The sequence below is a fragment of the Canis aureus genome, chromosome 8 (assembly GCF_053574225.1).
Source record: "Canis aureus isolate CA01 chromosome 8, VMU_Caureus_v.1.0, whole genome shotgun sequence".
Taxonomy (NCBI): Eukaryota; Metazoa; Chordata; class Mammalia; order Carnivora; family Canidae; genus Canis; species Canis aureus.
In genome coordinates, this window is record NC_135618.1 from 1,901,849 (window position 1) to 1,917,856 (window position 16,008).

At 32.9% G+C, this 16,008-nt stretch overlaps 1 protein-coding gene across 9 annotated transcripts in view; it reads left to right on the top strand.

Annotated features, from left to right (window-relative positions):
• LRRC7 (leucine rich repeat containing 7) overlaps positions 1-16,008 on the top strand; it is a 495,471-nt gene that overhangs the window by 393,790 nt on the left and 85,673 nt on the right. For 8 of the 9 annotated variants that reach the window (XR_013384059.1, XM_077904997.1, XM_077904996.1 and 5 more), the window contains 5 exons: positions 3,047-3,116; positions 5,094-5,193; positions 7,675-7,799; positions 9,811-10,059; positions 14,895-15,095. Coding sequence is in view for 8 of the 9 variants with exons in the window: in XM_077904997.1 (XP_077761123.1) it covers positions 3,047-3,116; positions 5,094-5,193; positions 7,675-7,799; positions 9,811-10,059; positions 14,895-15,095 (745 nt within the window). In the remaining variant the exon portion in view is untranslated. The remainder of the gene's footprint in view (positions 1-3,046; positions 3,117-5,093; positions 5,194-7,674; positions 7,800-9,810; positions 10,060-14,894; positions 15,096-16,008) is intronic. The other variant, XM_077904998.1, reaches the window with a different exon arrangement.

Below are 16,008 nucleotides of genomic sequence, written 5' to 3' on the forward strand. Positions count from 1 at the left end.
ACATATGTGTGAAATCATGTGGTATTTGTCTTTGTCTGTTAAGTGAAATAATCACTTAATATTATACCCTCTATAACCTCGTGGGACCTAGCAAATGGGCAAGATCTCAGATATATATATATATATGACATATATATGTCATATATATATACATATATATATATGACACACATATATATATATATATGACAGGTATAAGGTCTTTCTCATTGTGGTTTTGACTTGCATTTCCCTGATAAGTGATATTGAGTATCTTTTTATGTTTCTGTTGGCCATTTGTATTGTCCTCTTTGGAAAAAAAAATGATTATTCAGATTCTCTGCTCATTTTTAATTGGCTTATTTTTTCCTATTAAGTTATAGAAGTTCTTTATATATTTTGAGTATTAATTCCTTATGAGATATATGATTTGCAAATATGTTCTTCTATTCAGTAGGTTACATTTTTGTTTTGTCAATGATTTCACTCACTGTGCAGAAGTTTTTTTTATTTTGGTGTAGTCCCAGTAGTTTAATTTTGCTTTTGTTTCCCTGGCCTGAGGAGACATACTGAGAAAGATATTTCTATGGCCAATGTCAAGGAAATTACTTACTGCTTGTTTTCTTCTAGGAGTTTGATTTCAGGCCTCACATTTAAGTCTTTGATCCATTTTGAGTTTATTTTTGTGTCTGGTGTAAGAAAGTAGAAGGGTTACTAATAAAGTTATTTATTCAGGAAATAAAGGATACTTCAGTAACTACCATGGGACAGACATATAGCTAGATGCTAGGGCAAAAGATATAAGACACTGAGAATCTCACAATATCAGGAACTTAAAATATTTGGTCAGGCCAGTTATATTAGCTTAATTTTTCTCCTAGTCCAGTGACTGGAACATAGTATAGAGCCAAATTAATGTTTTTTTAATTAATGAATGAATCAATGAATCTTAAACTGCAGTTAAAATCAATATTCCACCAAAGCTGAGGCCAAAATTGAACATCGCTATCAGAGAAAGAACTGCCTGGATGAAAGGTGAAATATGAAATGTTATCCGAATGTTTTTACTATCACAATTTCATATTTATAATAGATTTTTTTTAAAGTTTGATATTCTAATTGAGGAACCATTATTCCTTTGCACTGTCAACTGCAAGATTGCTCCTGGGGTCAACTTATTACACATGTGTGATATTAAGTAGAGGCTTACTTTCAGTGTAGGTTAGAGAAGGAGCAAGGAGAAAGGCATGTAAGTCATCCTTCTCTAAAGGCTTCTTTCTTTATATTCTACATTTTTTATTGAATTGATGACTTATTATATATAGTATTATATATGATTCTGGAGATTTCCTCCTCATGTAATTTTGATGTGGGAAAATCGGTATTCTCTACATGATGTGAAAAACTCTTCCCACAATACTTACTTCAGAATTCCTGGCTTAATTGAAATTAAATAAGTAAAAACTACCGACAGTTTTTATGTAATTTGGTTTATGTTATAAATACTAACATAACCAATTATTCTATAAAAAGAGAATTATGATATAAATTATTCTGTTACTCTTTATATTTTTATTTATGTTTTATAAATATTTATGAACTCAAAGAGGTTATTATATTCTTCCTAAAGGGATCCCTGGGTGGTGCAGCGGTTTGGCGCCTGCCTTTGGCCCAGGGCGCGATCCTGGAGACCCGGGATCGAATCCCACATCGGGCTCCCGGTGCATGGAGCCTGCTTCTCTCTCTGCCTCTCTCTCTCTCTCTCTCTCTCTCTCTGTGACTATCATAAATAAATAAAAATTTAAAAAAAAGAATATATTCTTCCTAAAGGTACCTGGCTAATGCACACTGTTGATATTTGTATTGGCTGTCGATATCTTTTCATATTTACTACGTTCTTTGAAAATGTTTAACTGCTTTTACATATAAAATAAACAACTTCCATAATCTTTATTAATTATTATAATATTTCCCATTTCTATTATCAAAAAACATATACTCATCAATTGGCTGAAAGAATTCCAACATATTAAGGACTTGAGGAAATTTTTATTCCAGGTTCTATCTAAAATGTGTGTCTGTATTCAAAAAAGAATACACAGAAATTGACAATAAATCCATCTGCATGCCTTGATTATATCACCACTTTGCTGAGTAGCTATGATGGTAACCTATATAATCACAATTCATTCATCATGCACAATTTCAGGGATATCAGATAGTATGTTGAAATAGGCACTTGACGACTTGGCCCTCCAAAGGCTGAAGCCAACAATAAATAGATAATTTCGACTGAATACCAAAGCAGATGCCAAACCTCACGTACCTCAAAGTGCATTTTTAAGGATTCCCTCTTGGAACACGTACTACACGACATGCAAAGGGTGAGAGAACACAAGGACACATTTGGGAGTCAGTATAACATTGGGAGCTGTAAATACCTTTAGGAGTACAACAAGCATGACCCCATCCCATCATGGAGCCTACAGTTCTTTGGGGCAATCAGCCAGTAGAAAAGTAATCATAAAAGTAAATATATAACTACAAACTATGGTATGTTCCATCAAAGAAAATATAAGGTGCTTTGTGACTATTGGGGAGAGTAATTTAAATGAAGAGTCAGGAAAAGCCTCTTTGAGAAAATGGCATTTAAGATGAGAGCCAAAAGACATGTGGGATTTACTGAAGTAAAGTCGGGAAGAAAGAATATTCCAGAGTGAATAGTTTGGCTAATCCACACAGTGGGTAGATAGAAGGCCTGTCAGGTGGCCCTGGTGGGGCTGAGTTAAGAAAAGACTTGCAGAAGTTTCTAGAGAGGCGTGGGGGCCAGATCTTATAAGACTTGACAAATCACGTCAACAACTTTGGATTTTATCCTAGATATGATGGGAAGCATTTGAAGGGTTGTAAAGAGGAGCTTTTTACTTTTTAAAGATTATTCAGACTGCTTAAGAGAAAGGATTGGAGAAAAGAATGAAATGAATGTTACAGTATTTTAAATAATTCTTAATAAAAAGGAACTATATCCGTCTTCACCCATGCTATTAGAATGTTCTTGTTTTTGCAGATTGAAGAATTTACCATTCTCATTTACCAAACTTAAAGAGCTTGCAGCTTTATGGCTTTCTGACAATCAGGTAAAAACTTTTGTTACTGGGTTTATTTTGTGTATTAAGATGAACTGTAGTTTAAACTTTGAATTACTAACTTATTCCCAATAGATATCCTTGACAATTACTACAAAATATAGATTCTTTATCTTCCAGAAGAGAGATTTTTGTAAAGGTAGCAATTCGAGCATGTATTTCATTGCTACTAACAATACAGTAGGATAATCCCCACCCTCTTTAAATACTTTGATTTAGCATCTGTTTCATTCTCAGAGATCTCACACACAAAATGATCGTTTTCACACCTTTTTACTTCCAAGTAGTACATATATATGTCCTTAGGGAGAGTTCTTTAATTATATCTCTGAAGTTAAAGAATAAGAAATCATTCCCACAGTCCCCACAGAGAGAATTATTATCCTACATGTTCCTCTTTTTCTCATACTTTTAATTATAATCAACTTAATTCTAAAATTTTATACAAGAAGTTTTCAGATGCGTTTTGCAACTGTTACCAATACTTTCTGTGAAATTGGTTTGATATTATTTTTTATACTCACAAAAGTAGATTGTAATTGAACCAGTAATTGAGTGTTAACGAAGAACTTGAATAACTGGAAAGTAACAAGAAACAGTTGAAGACATCTGATTTGCCATAAGAAAAAAAAATGGTCATAAACAATTTTGACATAGTTTATTAGTCTTTTTTACTTTTTTCTTGTAATCCGAAAATTTTGAAATATCTATCCCCAAATACGAATAACCAAATGAAAACAAGTCATCTTGAATTTAGCTTCTTATCATGATTTCCTGAGCATAAAAGCAGCATTACTGGAATTGTTCAGAATTCTAGGTATTGGACTACTTTTGTGAATAAATAAAGTAAATCTCTACAAAATGTAAAATATAAGTGCTAGAATTTTTGTGTTCCGATATTCATTAGAACACTTGCTCCCATCTGCTGAGTAAAAAAATTAGATTGCCACTCAAATTCAAACTTTATCAATGAACTATAGATTTTTCAAGGCATTAATATATCATTATAAATAAATCATTTCTGGATTCAATGTGAGCTATGCTAATGAGCAGTCGATGCTGCAGTCTTGCATTGGGAAAAAAAAACATCCCCTAATATCATGATTTATTATTCTTGTGAGAGAATGAACTAAACAGTAACTGCATCATTTAACTTTTATTTAGAACAGTGATTTAATGTGTTTCTGACTCAGTTTCATGAAACAGGTTGGTATCCCAAACCCCCTTTGTGCTTCACTCCTATTAATAAATGTCATCAAATAGGAGGATTTTTTTAAACATTAGAGATCATCATTTCTAATATACTTATATATATATAGCATACTTATATGTATAGTATATAATATCAGAGTTCTAAAACACCCTTAAGAAATAGTATTTCTAAAATCAAATTAATAATAAAGAATGAAATGTTACCACCCATAAGAAATGTATTGTTGACCTAGCAGATACAAAAAGCACAGCTGTTAATTTTTAGGTAGACTCTGTCTTTGGTTACAAGAATATCTCTTAAAAAATGCTTATGTTTCAACCTAATTAAACTCATAGATGATCTTGTAATAGCGTGAATTTGATAGCAATTTCCATCTGTCTTTTTAAAGGGCAGCAATTTGTGAAAATGAATGAGCATATAGAAGCACACCACAAGCTTACTTAGTTGAAATGATTTAAGACATCTTGGTCTCTTTAAGATTAAAACTAACATTGCCAGTGAAGACGAATTGGTTTTGTAAGAGAATATACTAGAGAAAAAGAGACTCTCAGCTTGAAGGCCTTAGGATTTGAGAATATTCCTCAGCAATAGCCTTAGTTCTTAGCTTTCTTATTTCATTACTTTTTTTCCTTTCCTTTTTTTTAATTGTTCATTCAGCTCAATGAGGCGAGACTATTGACCATTATCTTAAATAAATGTAACATCCTTCATATTTGCTATCTTATTAATCTAATTCATATGTTCTTTGCTTCTAGTCCAAAGCCCTTATCCCTTTACAAACTGAAGCCCATCCAGAAACAAAGCAAAGAGTATTGACTAACTATATGTTTCCCCAGCAACCTCGTGGTGATGAAGGTAAATTGTCAGTAAAAATTTCTCCTATGCTTATATGATTATGGATAAAAGGGATTAATTTTATTCTGATCTCCAGCCAGGAATCCTGGCCCATTGGGTATGCCTATAAAGATAATTACATGACACATATGAATCATCCTGGGGTTCACCCTAAGCATGAATCTCATCATCAAGTCAAACTTTGACTATTTGCAGATGACACGATAGTCTATACAGAAAACTTGAAAGACTCCACCAAAAAAAAAAAAAAAAAAAAGAAAAAGAAAAAGAAAAAACCTGCTAGAACTGATAAATGGATTCAGTAAAGTTTCAGGATACAAAATCAATGTAAACTATAGTATTTTAAATAAAATTCCAAAAACATAACTCTCCCTCTTCATATATGAAAATGTTGATTTTTAGGAACAGCTTCGCTTGGTGGAATGCAAAACATAGGATCCAGCTAAGTGACATGAGCTAAGAAGGGTCTGATCTTAAGGAAGTTTCAACGAACTGTTTTATTTTCTGTGTTCACCAATTTCATGAACACAGTTTAAACATTTAGTCCAGTGATCCCGGGCCCCACATTATTTCATGTTAAGTCAACCATAAAGAGATGCCTTGAAAATAATGATCATTCTTTCCCTTTCAAGTTAAGTTTCTCTAAATGATGTCCGTAGCGATGATAGGAATACTTGTTGAAAACCTAAACCTTTTTTAAAATTAAACCTTCTATCCTTTATGATGACAAATTTCATAAAATTTTTACAGGAGGTTTGTCCTTTACCATTTGGAACTCTGCCTAAGCTCCTTAGCCCGACCCAGGACAGGCTGCCACACGTATTTTCTACAGTCTTACAGTATTGACAATTCTTAGAAGAGTAAACCCACTTTAATCCACCCATGGATTAAATCCACCCAATCCACTTGCATGAGAACAACTTTTAAAAGAAACTATTTGTTTATAGATTCAGAGATAATAAATGTCCTTAGTCTTTGACTTATAAACATAAGTGAATTATTTGGGGATATTTTAGAATATTTTTATTCAAATTTTGACTTACAAAAGTAGGAAAAGGAAAAATTGTTTCCATTTTTTTCAGACTTAAGTAAAATTGATCTTTGGATTTTATGCAAGAAAAGTCACCATGTTTACATATGCTATAAGAAAAACAGAGTAAGAATTGTTTTTATCCGTGCAACTTATGTTTTCATATTAGTATCCTTAGATTGTCAAAATATTTCGTTCCAAAAAATTCATGGAAAAGTGAAGAGTCTCAGATTTGCTGATCACTTCTGAAATATGGCCTTGCATATTAAATCCCTCATTTATTGCAGGGAGTGAATGAAGTCAATCTAGTTAAGCAAGGTGTGATATTAAGGAATTAGCCTGGGTTTGTTTTGTTCTGTTTTCCTTTGAGGAAAGGAGAGTTGGTAATAGAAAAATTCTCTTGAACTTTAAGCAAGTCACCCTTTGGCTTTTCAGGCAGAAGTATAATAAATGAATTTTCAGAATCCTTTGCAACAAACAAGGAGGTATATGATAAAGGTCATCTTTTGGGAAAGAATTTAGCCCAAACTAAGTACTTGTCTTGCATTTTCATGTGATCTTCACATTTAATATTGGCAAGGAAGATATTACTATTAGTGTACACTTCAATATAAATTGAAGATTGATAAGCCACTTATTTTCCCTGTTAATTTGAGACATATTTAGACTAGTTTTAAGACAGTAATATTAAAGACTAGATTTCGATATGTTCACCTAAAAACAAGCCCGCCTCCATTACTCCCCAACCACATACACCAAAAAGAAAAGCTTGCTATCTTATACGTTTTACTGAAAAACCAATGTTATGTAGTATCTTTTATAAAATCTGAAAAACCAATGTTATGTAGTATCTTTTATAAAATCCTGATAGAGTCTAGTGGCTACAAATATGCATATGGGCTCTGTAATCACACAGAAATGGGATAGAATCCTGCATTGGCCCAGAGAACTTGGAGCAAATCTCTTAAAACTCAGCTGTATTTTTCTCGCTAACAAACTGAGGATGTATTAGTACTACCACTGGTGTCCTAGTGTGAAGATTTAAAAAGGTCATATTTTAAAATGTATAGGTCAGCTCTCTTTATTATTATTACTATTATTATTATTATTATCATTATTATTATATCATTATCATCCTTTGGAGAGCCCATTCTCTGCACTAGGAAACTTTGTAATCCTGATATATAATTAATATGTACTTAGGAAAGCTGAATTTGACTTAAGGTGTAAAAAACCATGTAACAAATATCAAGGGAATTTTATTCCCTCTCTTTCTTTTCTTCTTTTTCTTTATTTCCTTCTTTCTTTCTCTTTATTCCCCCCTCTTTTTTTTTGTTTTTGTGCTTGTTTGTAGTACCTATTGCCATTTTTTTGCATAGTGTACTAAGCTCTATTAATGACACTTCATGTAAAAAAAAAAAAAGCAATAATACTTTGGAATCTAACTGTAGATTTCCAGTCAGACAGTGACAGCTTTAACCCTACACTGTGGGAAGAGCAGAGACAACAACGCATGACTGTTGCCTTTGAATTTGAAGAAAAAAAGGAAGATGACGAAAATGCTGGGAAAGTTAAGGTGAAACTTTTCATTTTGTTTCTTCTTTCTTCTCATTACTTTTGTTTGTCCATTGTTATTATTAAAATAGACTTTGGGACAAATTGAGTGACCTGTGCTTGAAGGTCAAACACACCTTCCCATCTCCTGGTGGTACCTTTCATTATAGCGGGATGATAATTTGAGAAGCATTGTGTGCTTCAGAATGAGACTCAGGTCCCAATTCTGACTGAGCAAATTTGATCCACCACCCCATCTTCCAGAGTAACAACATGAAGGAGATTCAAGGTGAGAGAGAGCCAAGACAAACAAATCTAAGCATCTTATGATTATATTCTTGAAACGCTGACGAGGTTTTCTTTTAATCACTAAGCAAGGCACCGGACAGACCCTATGAGACCAAAGTGTACATTCATAGGAGAGCCAGTGGATTAATATATTATATTGGCTTTAAAATCTCTGAAAGATTTTATGTCTCTAGGGTATCCAAGAAGAATTTATGAGTTTTCTTAAGTGAGAAAACAAGTTTTAAAGGAGGCAAGTGCCTAATAGCAGGTGATCCTCAATTTTTTCACCTCGAATATATATATTTTTTAAATCCTTTATTGGAACTAATCTAAGTAACAAGATGAGTTTTAAAATCTATATTTTTTTCATTATTTAGATTTGAAATGTCCGAACAGATTTTATCCACATCAGATCTTCCTATTATCATCCTGTCAACATCTTGAATCTCCAACTAATTTTGTCTAGTATTATTTGTGTACTTCTACCGTCATGGATACTAACAGTTCTCGCTCTGAGTGACTAATTGCCTAAGTGATTGTATGTGCATCCTATTAATAGATCTAGATTGTGTAATGTGTTCTTTTCTGTCCCCTCATTCCCACATTTTCTAAACTTTTTTCTTAAATCAACACACCCTGGAACCTTACTAGATTTAGACAGTAAGGTAATTGACAAGGCCTACCTCCACATCATTGTGGAAAATCCAAAATGAATTCCCAAATCAAAATGATGGTTTTGTTAAAGATTTGGGTTTTAAAAAATGTTTCTGGATGCTTGGTTAGTGCTACCTAATAACCAAAGAAACATTTTTTTTTTTTAACTTGTGAATTCTTAGGAAAAGCAATGCCAAACTAAAAATGAAGACCCTTACAACATTTCAGTTCTTCTTTTAAGATTTCATATGTTAAATCTAGAACCAATGGATGATGCATTCTATACTGGACCTCTGATTCATTCTTTTACTTCACTGAATGTCAAAAACTACATACTTATTCTTAAAAATCCATACTCTAAGGATCCAATAAGAAAATAGTACACTTAATATACTCTGGTATATGTGTCAATGAAAACATAAAATATGGTAAATGGGAATTATTATTTAGAAGCCCTGTTTGTGTGTTATGTGGTCGGGTTTGTTTATAATCAGAGTAGGTCCATTATACTTTAGATTACATTTTCTTTATGCTTATTTATATTTGATTTACTTATATTTTGGTGAAACAATGTGTTTCAAAAGTCTCAAACACTTGGTTTTGACTAATTTGAATATCTCCAATGCCACTGGCTATTGGACAAATTAGAACACAAACAAACTTCTAAATAAATCATCATGGAAGTATGATGAATGGAATATACAGCAATCTTACACTAAATTAATCACACTTTGCTGGTTCATTACATATACATTAAATTTAGCACCATTTTACCTTTCATTTACATAAAATTTAGAAAGGAACCACTGACCTATGCCATCAACTTCTAAATGGACTAGAGTATAATGCCCTACTTACAGATTGTGTAGTGTAGTACGAATGCTGCCTTGTGTGAAGAAATTGTGACCCATTAGCTTCATATTGATATTGGTACTGTTTTATTAGAGAGAGTTCAAACTAATTTTCTGATGGTTGTTTTAAATGCATTACCCAGAGTGAAAAAAAAAATCAAGAGTAGAAAAATGATAAAGTGAAAGTATTGCTACAGTGCTCCTCTTTCTCCCAGAAAATGGAGATTCCTTCTCCCACAGGATCACTCCTGCCAAGCCCCCTGGGAAAGGGGCCAGCGTGGGATTACTCTCCAACCTGCCAGACTGTCTGGCGATTGCTGCACACCATGGGCCAGGTGTGATCAGCAGATCCAAGATATGCCCGTCCCCCAGAATGACCCACAGCTGGCATGGGGTTGTATAAGTGGCCTCCAGCAGGAAAGGAGCATGTGTACTCCATTGCCAGTTGCAGCACAATCCACCACTCTTCCCTCTCTAAGTGGCAGACAGGTAGGCCTAGGTGTTTGGGGTAGGAGAATCCCCCATGTAGAGGCAACCTTGGAACAGTGGTTTATGGGGTATGTTCTGCATGATTTGGGGTAAGAAACGTTGATCCTATAGAAACCATCCAATTGCCAGTGTTTGATCTCAATTTAAGGTTTTATTCTTTGACATTGGCAATGGGGTGGAGAGAACCAAGTCAGAGGGGAGGGAACATCAATAATAAGGTGCCTAATGGTGGGATATATGGCATGATTTTTGAGTTGGGTGCTTCATTTTTATTTATGCCTTTATTTTTAAAAAAAATTTTTTCTTTAAAGTGTGGGAATACCAATAGTTGGGCAGAATGTTGATGACACTATTGATAAAATCCAAATTGCCCCCACACGCACACACATCTTTGTATATCAATTCAGAGGGAGATTAAATAACAAAAACCTGATTCTTAAAATAACATGAGATTTGAATTGATATTTGTTGAGAGTGGACTTTGAGCACAAAGATGGGCATCTGTTGAAAAGCATCAACTTCCCTCTAATTTGAAGGCACAGATGATGAGAATTCCTGTAAGAGAAGATTGGTTTGGGAGTTGTGGCAAATAGGGCTTCCTTATCTCAGTGGGTTGGGTATTTAAAAAGTTCAGTGAAAAAAATATATATATCTTAATGGGTTGTGAAAGAACACTACAGTTTTAGTAAGCCTTACCATCCATATGTAATGAACTAGATTCTTATTCTGTGTCTTATATTCTTTCTGCAATATAAGGCCAGCTGAGAATCCTACCAAACTGCTGTAAGTTTCCTTTCTGTGTAAAAGGTTCTGATTAATTCCCAGAATAAGATATTTAATGATCAGTAATCAAAACATAAACTATTACTTCTCTTACTGGAATTTATAGTCAAACCAAATTAGAATTTTATCATTATATAAGAAAACCACAGTTCTTTGAGAATTCAAGATACCATCTCTAAATGCCCTAGCTATTAATATGAATTCTTTCTTCCATTGCTAAACTTTTGAGAGTCTCCAACATCTTGCAGCTGCTATTTGCATTTACTGCACTTTTTTTTAGATCTGAGATATATAGAATGTTGTGAAACATTTTTATTTTTCTAAAATTAAAATGAAGTAACATTACAGTGAAAATCTTGCATTTTAATAAAATGTATATGTAAAATGAACAAATACTTTATGGTGAGTGATATACACAACATTTTGGTAAAAACAATTGACGATTTTTTTCCCACCTATTTATATCATAAATGAATTTACATATTTCTCCATCTCATATTAGAATGAGGGAGTATTTCTAGCCTATGTATTTAGAAATATAAAGAAGCTTTTTATTTGGGCATTACGGAACTATTGATCACATTGTGTTTATGATCATGTTTACTCATTTCTGAAGCACTGCACATGAGTTAAAAAGTAGGAGGTGTAGGCAAAACAATCTGTAAAAGGGTATAAAATATGCTTTTACAGAGCTTATAAACATAATAATTATAAAATATATTTTCATTTTAAAAGAAATTATAAAATTAGCTTTATGTTTTAAAAAATTGAAATTATCTTATTATTTAACTCAATAAAATTTACATTTTGGATTTGCACACACTATTTCTTCCACAAGTTTGTACAAATATGTGCTTTACTTATAACAGAGAATAGCCTTGAGCCAAGTAACACTTCTGTAGCATAATCTTTGGAGTCAAAGACCTGAGTTTGAATTTGGACATTGCTACCTATAGCTGTATGGCTTTTGGGCAAGGAACTTACACAGTCTGAGCCCTATTCTAAGGTGAATAGGAACAGATCCTACAATGGGTTATAAAATCTAAACTATGTTTAATTATAATTAATTATAAATATTTAACGTTAATTATAATTACTTATTGTTTATATTTAAATCTATATGGTAAATAAAAATTGTTTGTTATATAAATAGCTATTAATAAATTAAATATCCCTATGAAACATTTTGCATGTGCCTGGCACATGGTAGATACTGAATAAATGATAGCTGTTGTTGTATACAAACTGAAAAAAAAGTCCAAACAGTTGCGAGTCGATTGGTATTTTTATATACATATATAGTAGAATCTAAACTGCCAAAAACTTCAGATTTTAAAAAATACCTACGTAGAATCTGATTTTAGAAAATAGTATCTAATCTCCGCATAGAATTTATGCATTTTCAGAAACTTTCACAGTTATCTCATTTTAGTTCTAGATTAACTAAAGATACTATCGTTCCCATTTTACGTGAGCAGAAACTGGACAGAAAGATTAGTGGCTGATAGCTTGTTGGGAGTAAATCTGTGGCTTAAATTTAGGTCTTCCGACCCCAGGTCCAGCAAGTTCTGTTGGTAGACTAGTAAATGGGAAGCAAGGAGCTTACTGTCTACGTGGAACAAATCCAAGTTTTATAAGACCTGAAACTCCCGCAGCTTGGATAGGAGGCTCTTTAAGGAAAAGGATATGAAATAACCAAGTAAATAAATAAGTATGGCCTCTCACAAGGCTTTGGAAAGAGCCAATGCAGGTGGCAGGCCCTAAAGCTTAAGCTTCATTAACTTGACAAATCTGCTTCTGTTTCTAAATTTAAATATTTTTCAGAGATAAAGTACCCAATCATATTCTGGTGATGTGACCAAAATATCACATTAACTTGCTTATAAAATAACCAGAAAATATTGGCACTGTGGCCATTAGTAAATAGTCATCTAGTTTAGTAAATAGTCCTCTAATTGTCAGATGAGACATAGCATCTACAAAAAATAGATTACATTATTCAATGTGTAATTTAATTCAATTGAACACATCTTTTCTTTTTTTTCTTTTTTTTTTTTTTTTGGCTTTTGATTCCATTTAGAAGTGTAATCTTAACATTGAGGATTTTTTAAGGTACATAGAATTTTAATTTAATGCCCTACATGAGAATTATTTTTCATTCATATACCACTGGTTATTAAAAATTTAAAGATGTTCATAATTGGCATAATCTCCATACCACTCTACAATCTATATTTTTTAAATGTAGTTTTTTGACTTCTAGCCCTTCGCTGTCAAATACTGTTAAATGAGTTCAACAATATAACTTAAAACTTAGATATAATTTGTGATGAACATTTTTAATACCAACTTAACAGCAGATCCAAGAATGCATGCATCCCAATGGACTTTGTCTAGCATGGATATCATTCTTTTTATGTTTATTTAAGAATGCATTATAAATTAAGTACCCTGAGCTATCTTTATATTACATTCTAACAACTTACACTTTTTTTTCTGAGAAGTCTAACTTTTTCCTGGGTTATATTTTTGTAGCTTTATGTCAATATATTATTAATTTCATTCTTATTTGTTTGAGTGTAAAAGACTAAAACAATATTTATACTAGCAAAATTATCTGGTTTTGCATCAGCTTTCCAAAAATTTACTGGAAAAATAATTTTATGTTTTTAATACTACGAGGAAATTTAGAAGTCATCTAGTGAGTCCAATCCCAGTATTTGATATGGAAAACGATCCACGAGGAAGATAAATATAACAAAGTTGGTGGATTTGCTAAAACTGCAGATGAGCAAAAGTGTTTGAATTCATATTTACAATCCTCAGATCTGTACCACCATCATAGTTTCTTACATCCCATGGATTACATGGGTGTGGGTGGGTGGCGATGTGTGTGCCCCCACACTTTCTCCTTTCCTCTTTCATTCCCACGCCTTCCTTCTTCAGCTTTGTTTTCGCCTCCCCTCCTCCCAACCTACCCCCACACACACTTTCCACACACATATACTCACTACAATCATATAGACCATTCCATTTTGTAAAGTTGGTTCTACTCAGATGCAAAAAGTCATGATGGTTAGAATAAGCCAGGCCAAATAAATCTGTTCCTTGTTTTTCTTCTCACTCCCTTTAAATCACATGGATAATTTGTATTTATTCCAATTTAAGCATATCTTACATACTCTGATAATGGGATAGTCTATCTGGAAGCATCTCATATTTTCTCTCTCTAAATTAAATGTGAAGAATAATCGTTAATATATATGTTCCCTCAAGTCAGATCGATAAAGCAAAAAAATGAATTCAAGAATGAAAATAAATATCTGGGTAAATATAAGCCAAAGTTTACATGTTTATCTAGACTATCTTAGAAAAATCTCCTCAATTTTTAAATTCCTTTTTACTTTAAGACATTACCTACAAAGCATATTACTTTATTTGGGTAAAAAGTAAATATAATAGCCACCCTGAAGCATATATTTTTTTAGGTATTAATAAGAATTAGCTACCTGACCTTTGGATATAACATGCTGATTAACACAGAGCTGATGCATGTTTGGTAGCAGATACTGTCAATTCCCCCATTTTTTTAATACAAAATCTCTACTTGTAAATCTTTTGGGGTCTCCTCTTATCATCTACATTGATATTCCAAAGATATTATTAACATGAAAATAATCATAAATAATTAAGATAGGGAAGGAATAGCCTCTAAAGTATAAAAGCAGCTGATAGTAATGCTTAAAATCTCCGGATTGCCAGTCACTCATATGTTGGACCTACTGCTACTTCAACGATCTGCAGGGTAGGTCTGAAGATAGAATATAATCCCAAAATTGTTTTTAATCTAGAAGGTGGGCAGGGCGGGAGGAAGCCCCACGAGGGCAGAATGTGGAAAGAACACTATGTTCTTACTCTACAGTACAGTTTCTCAGCAGCTCAGCACTCACTATATTGCATTTGGTTTTACTACTGCACATAAAATGGATTAGTTTTGTGAACATGTTTGCCGAAGGTATTTTTATGTTAAATTTTTTTTTATAAACTTCTAGGTTGAAATAAACCTAAAACGATATCCAACTCCTTACCCAGAGGATTTAAAGAATATGGTAAAATCTGTTCAAAATCTGGTGGGTAAGCCAACCCATGGAGTGCGTGTTGAGAATTCAAATCCAACTGCTAACACGGAGCAAACTGTGAAAGAAAAATATGAACACAAGTGGCCTGTAGCCCCAAAGGAGATTACAGTGGAGGTATTTCAAGGTTATTGGTAATTGCCAGTGTGGTTTGGATTTTTTGGAATTACTAAATTATATGGGTTTTTTTTAATGATTAGATCTTCTCTGATAAGTGCAGTTTTTCCTTAAAATATAAATGAGTCTCTCTACTTTTTCAAACTATGAGGGTTGCATTTAATAAATTACAGGTAAATGACACCCTCATGGCCTAAAATTATTAATACAGCTCCAAAAGTTCCAATACACACAGAAGGAAAAACTTGCTCACTCAGCTAGGCCCTGCCAGTAAGTGCGTGATATCATTTTCACTCTACTCTTTGGCTACTCCAAACTTTAATTGTATGAGTCATTAGAAAAGACTAAACAAAGATTTTTTTTTTCTTTCTCTGCAAATTTCAATAAAATCCTTATTGAGACTTAGAGGGGTTTTTTTTTGTTTTGTTTTTTTGTTTTGTTTGTTTTGTTTTTTGCTTATTTTTGTCTTTGGGTTAAAACCTTTATAGGAAACACTACTATAAACAATGACAAAGAGGAGATAAGTTTGAAATTTATCTTTTCTGGATCTAGACATGTAAAACTTAATTCCTATATTTTAGAATAAACTAGATATTTATCAGTTTGTGTGGTCTGAAAAGAATTCAACTACATTTATGCCGCCTCTACTCTCTCATCCACCCTTCAGCTAATTTGGTTATCACTCTTTAATCTTCATTAGAAACATAACTGGTATGAGTACATCTAGAAGTTTCTATACCTACTTCTCAAAAATCTAGGTTCGTGAAACTCTTTTACAAATCTGCATTTCACAGCATCGATTTGTTGCATTGATTAAACACCAACTATCTATTTAGCACTGTGCTAACCACTGTGAGAGAAAAGAAATATAAAATGTGCACATGGTCCCCAAATAATTCAGAGGGGCAGAAGG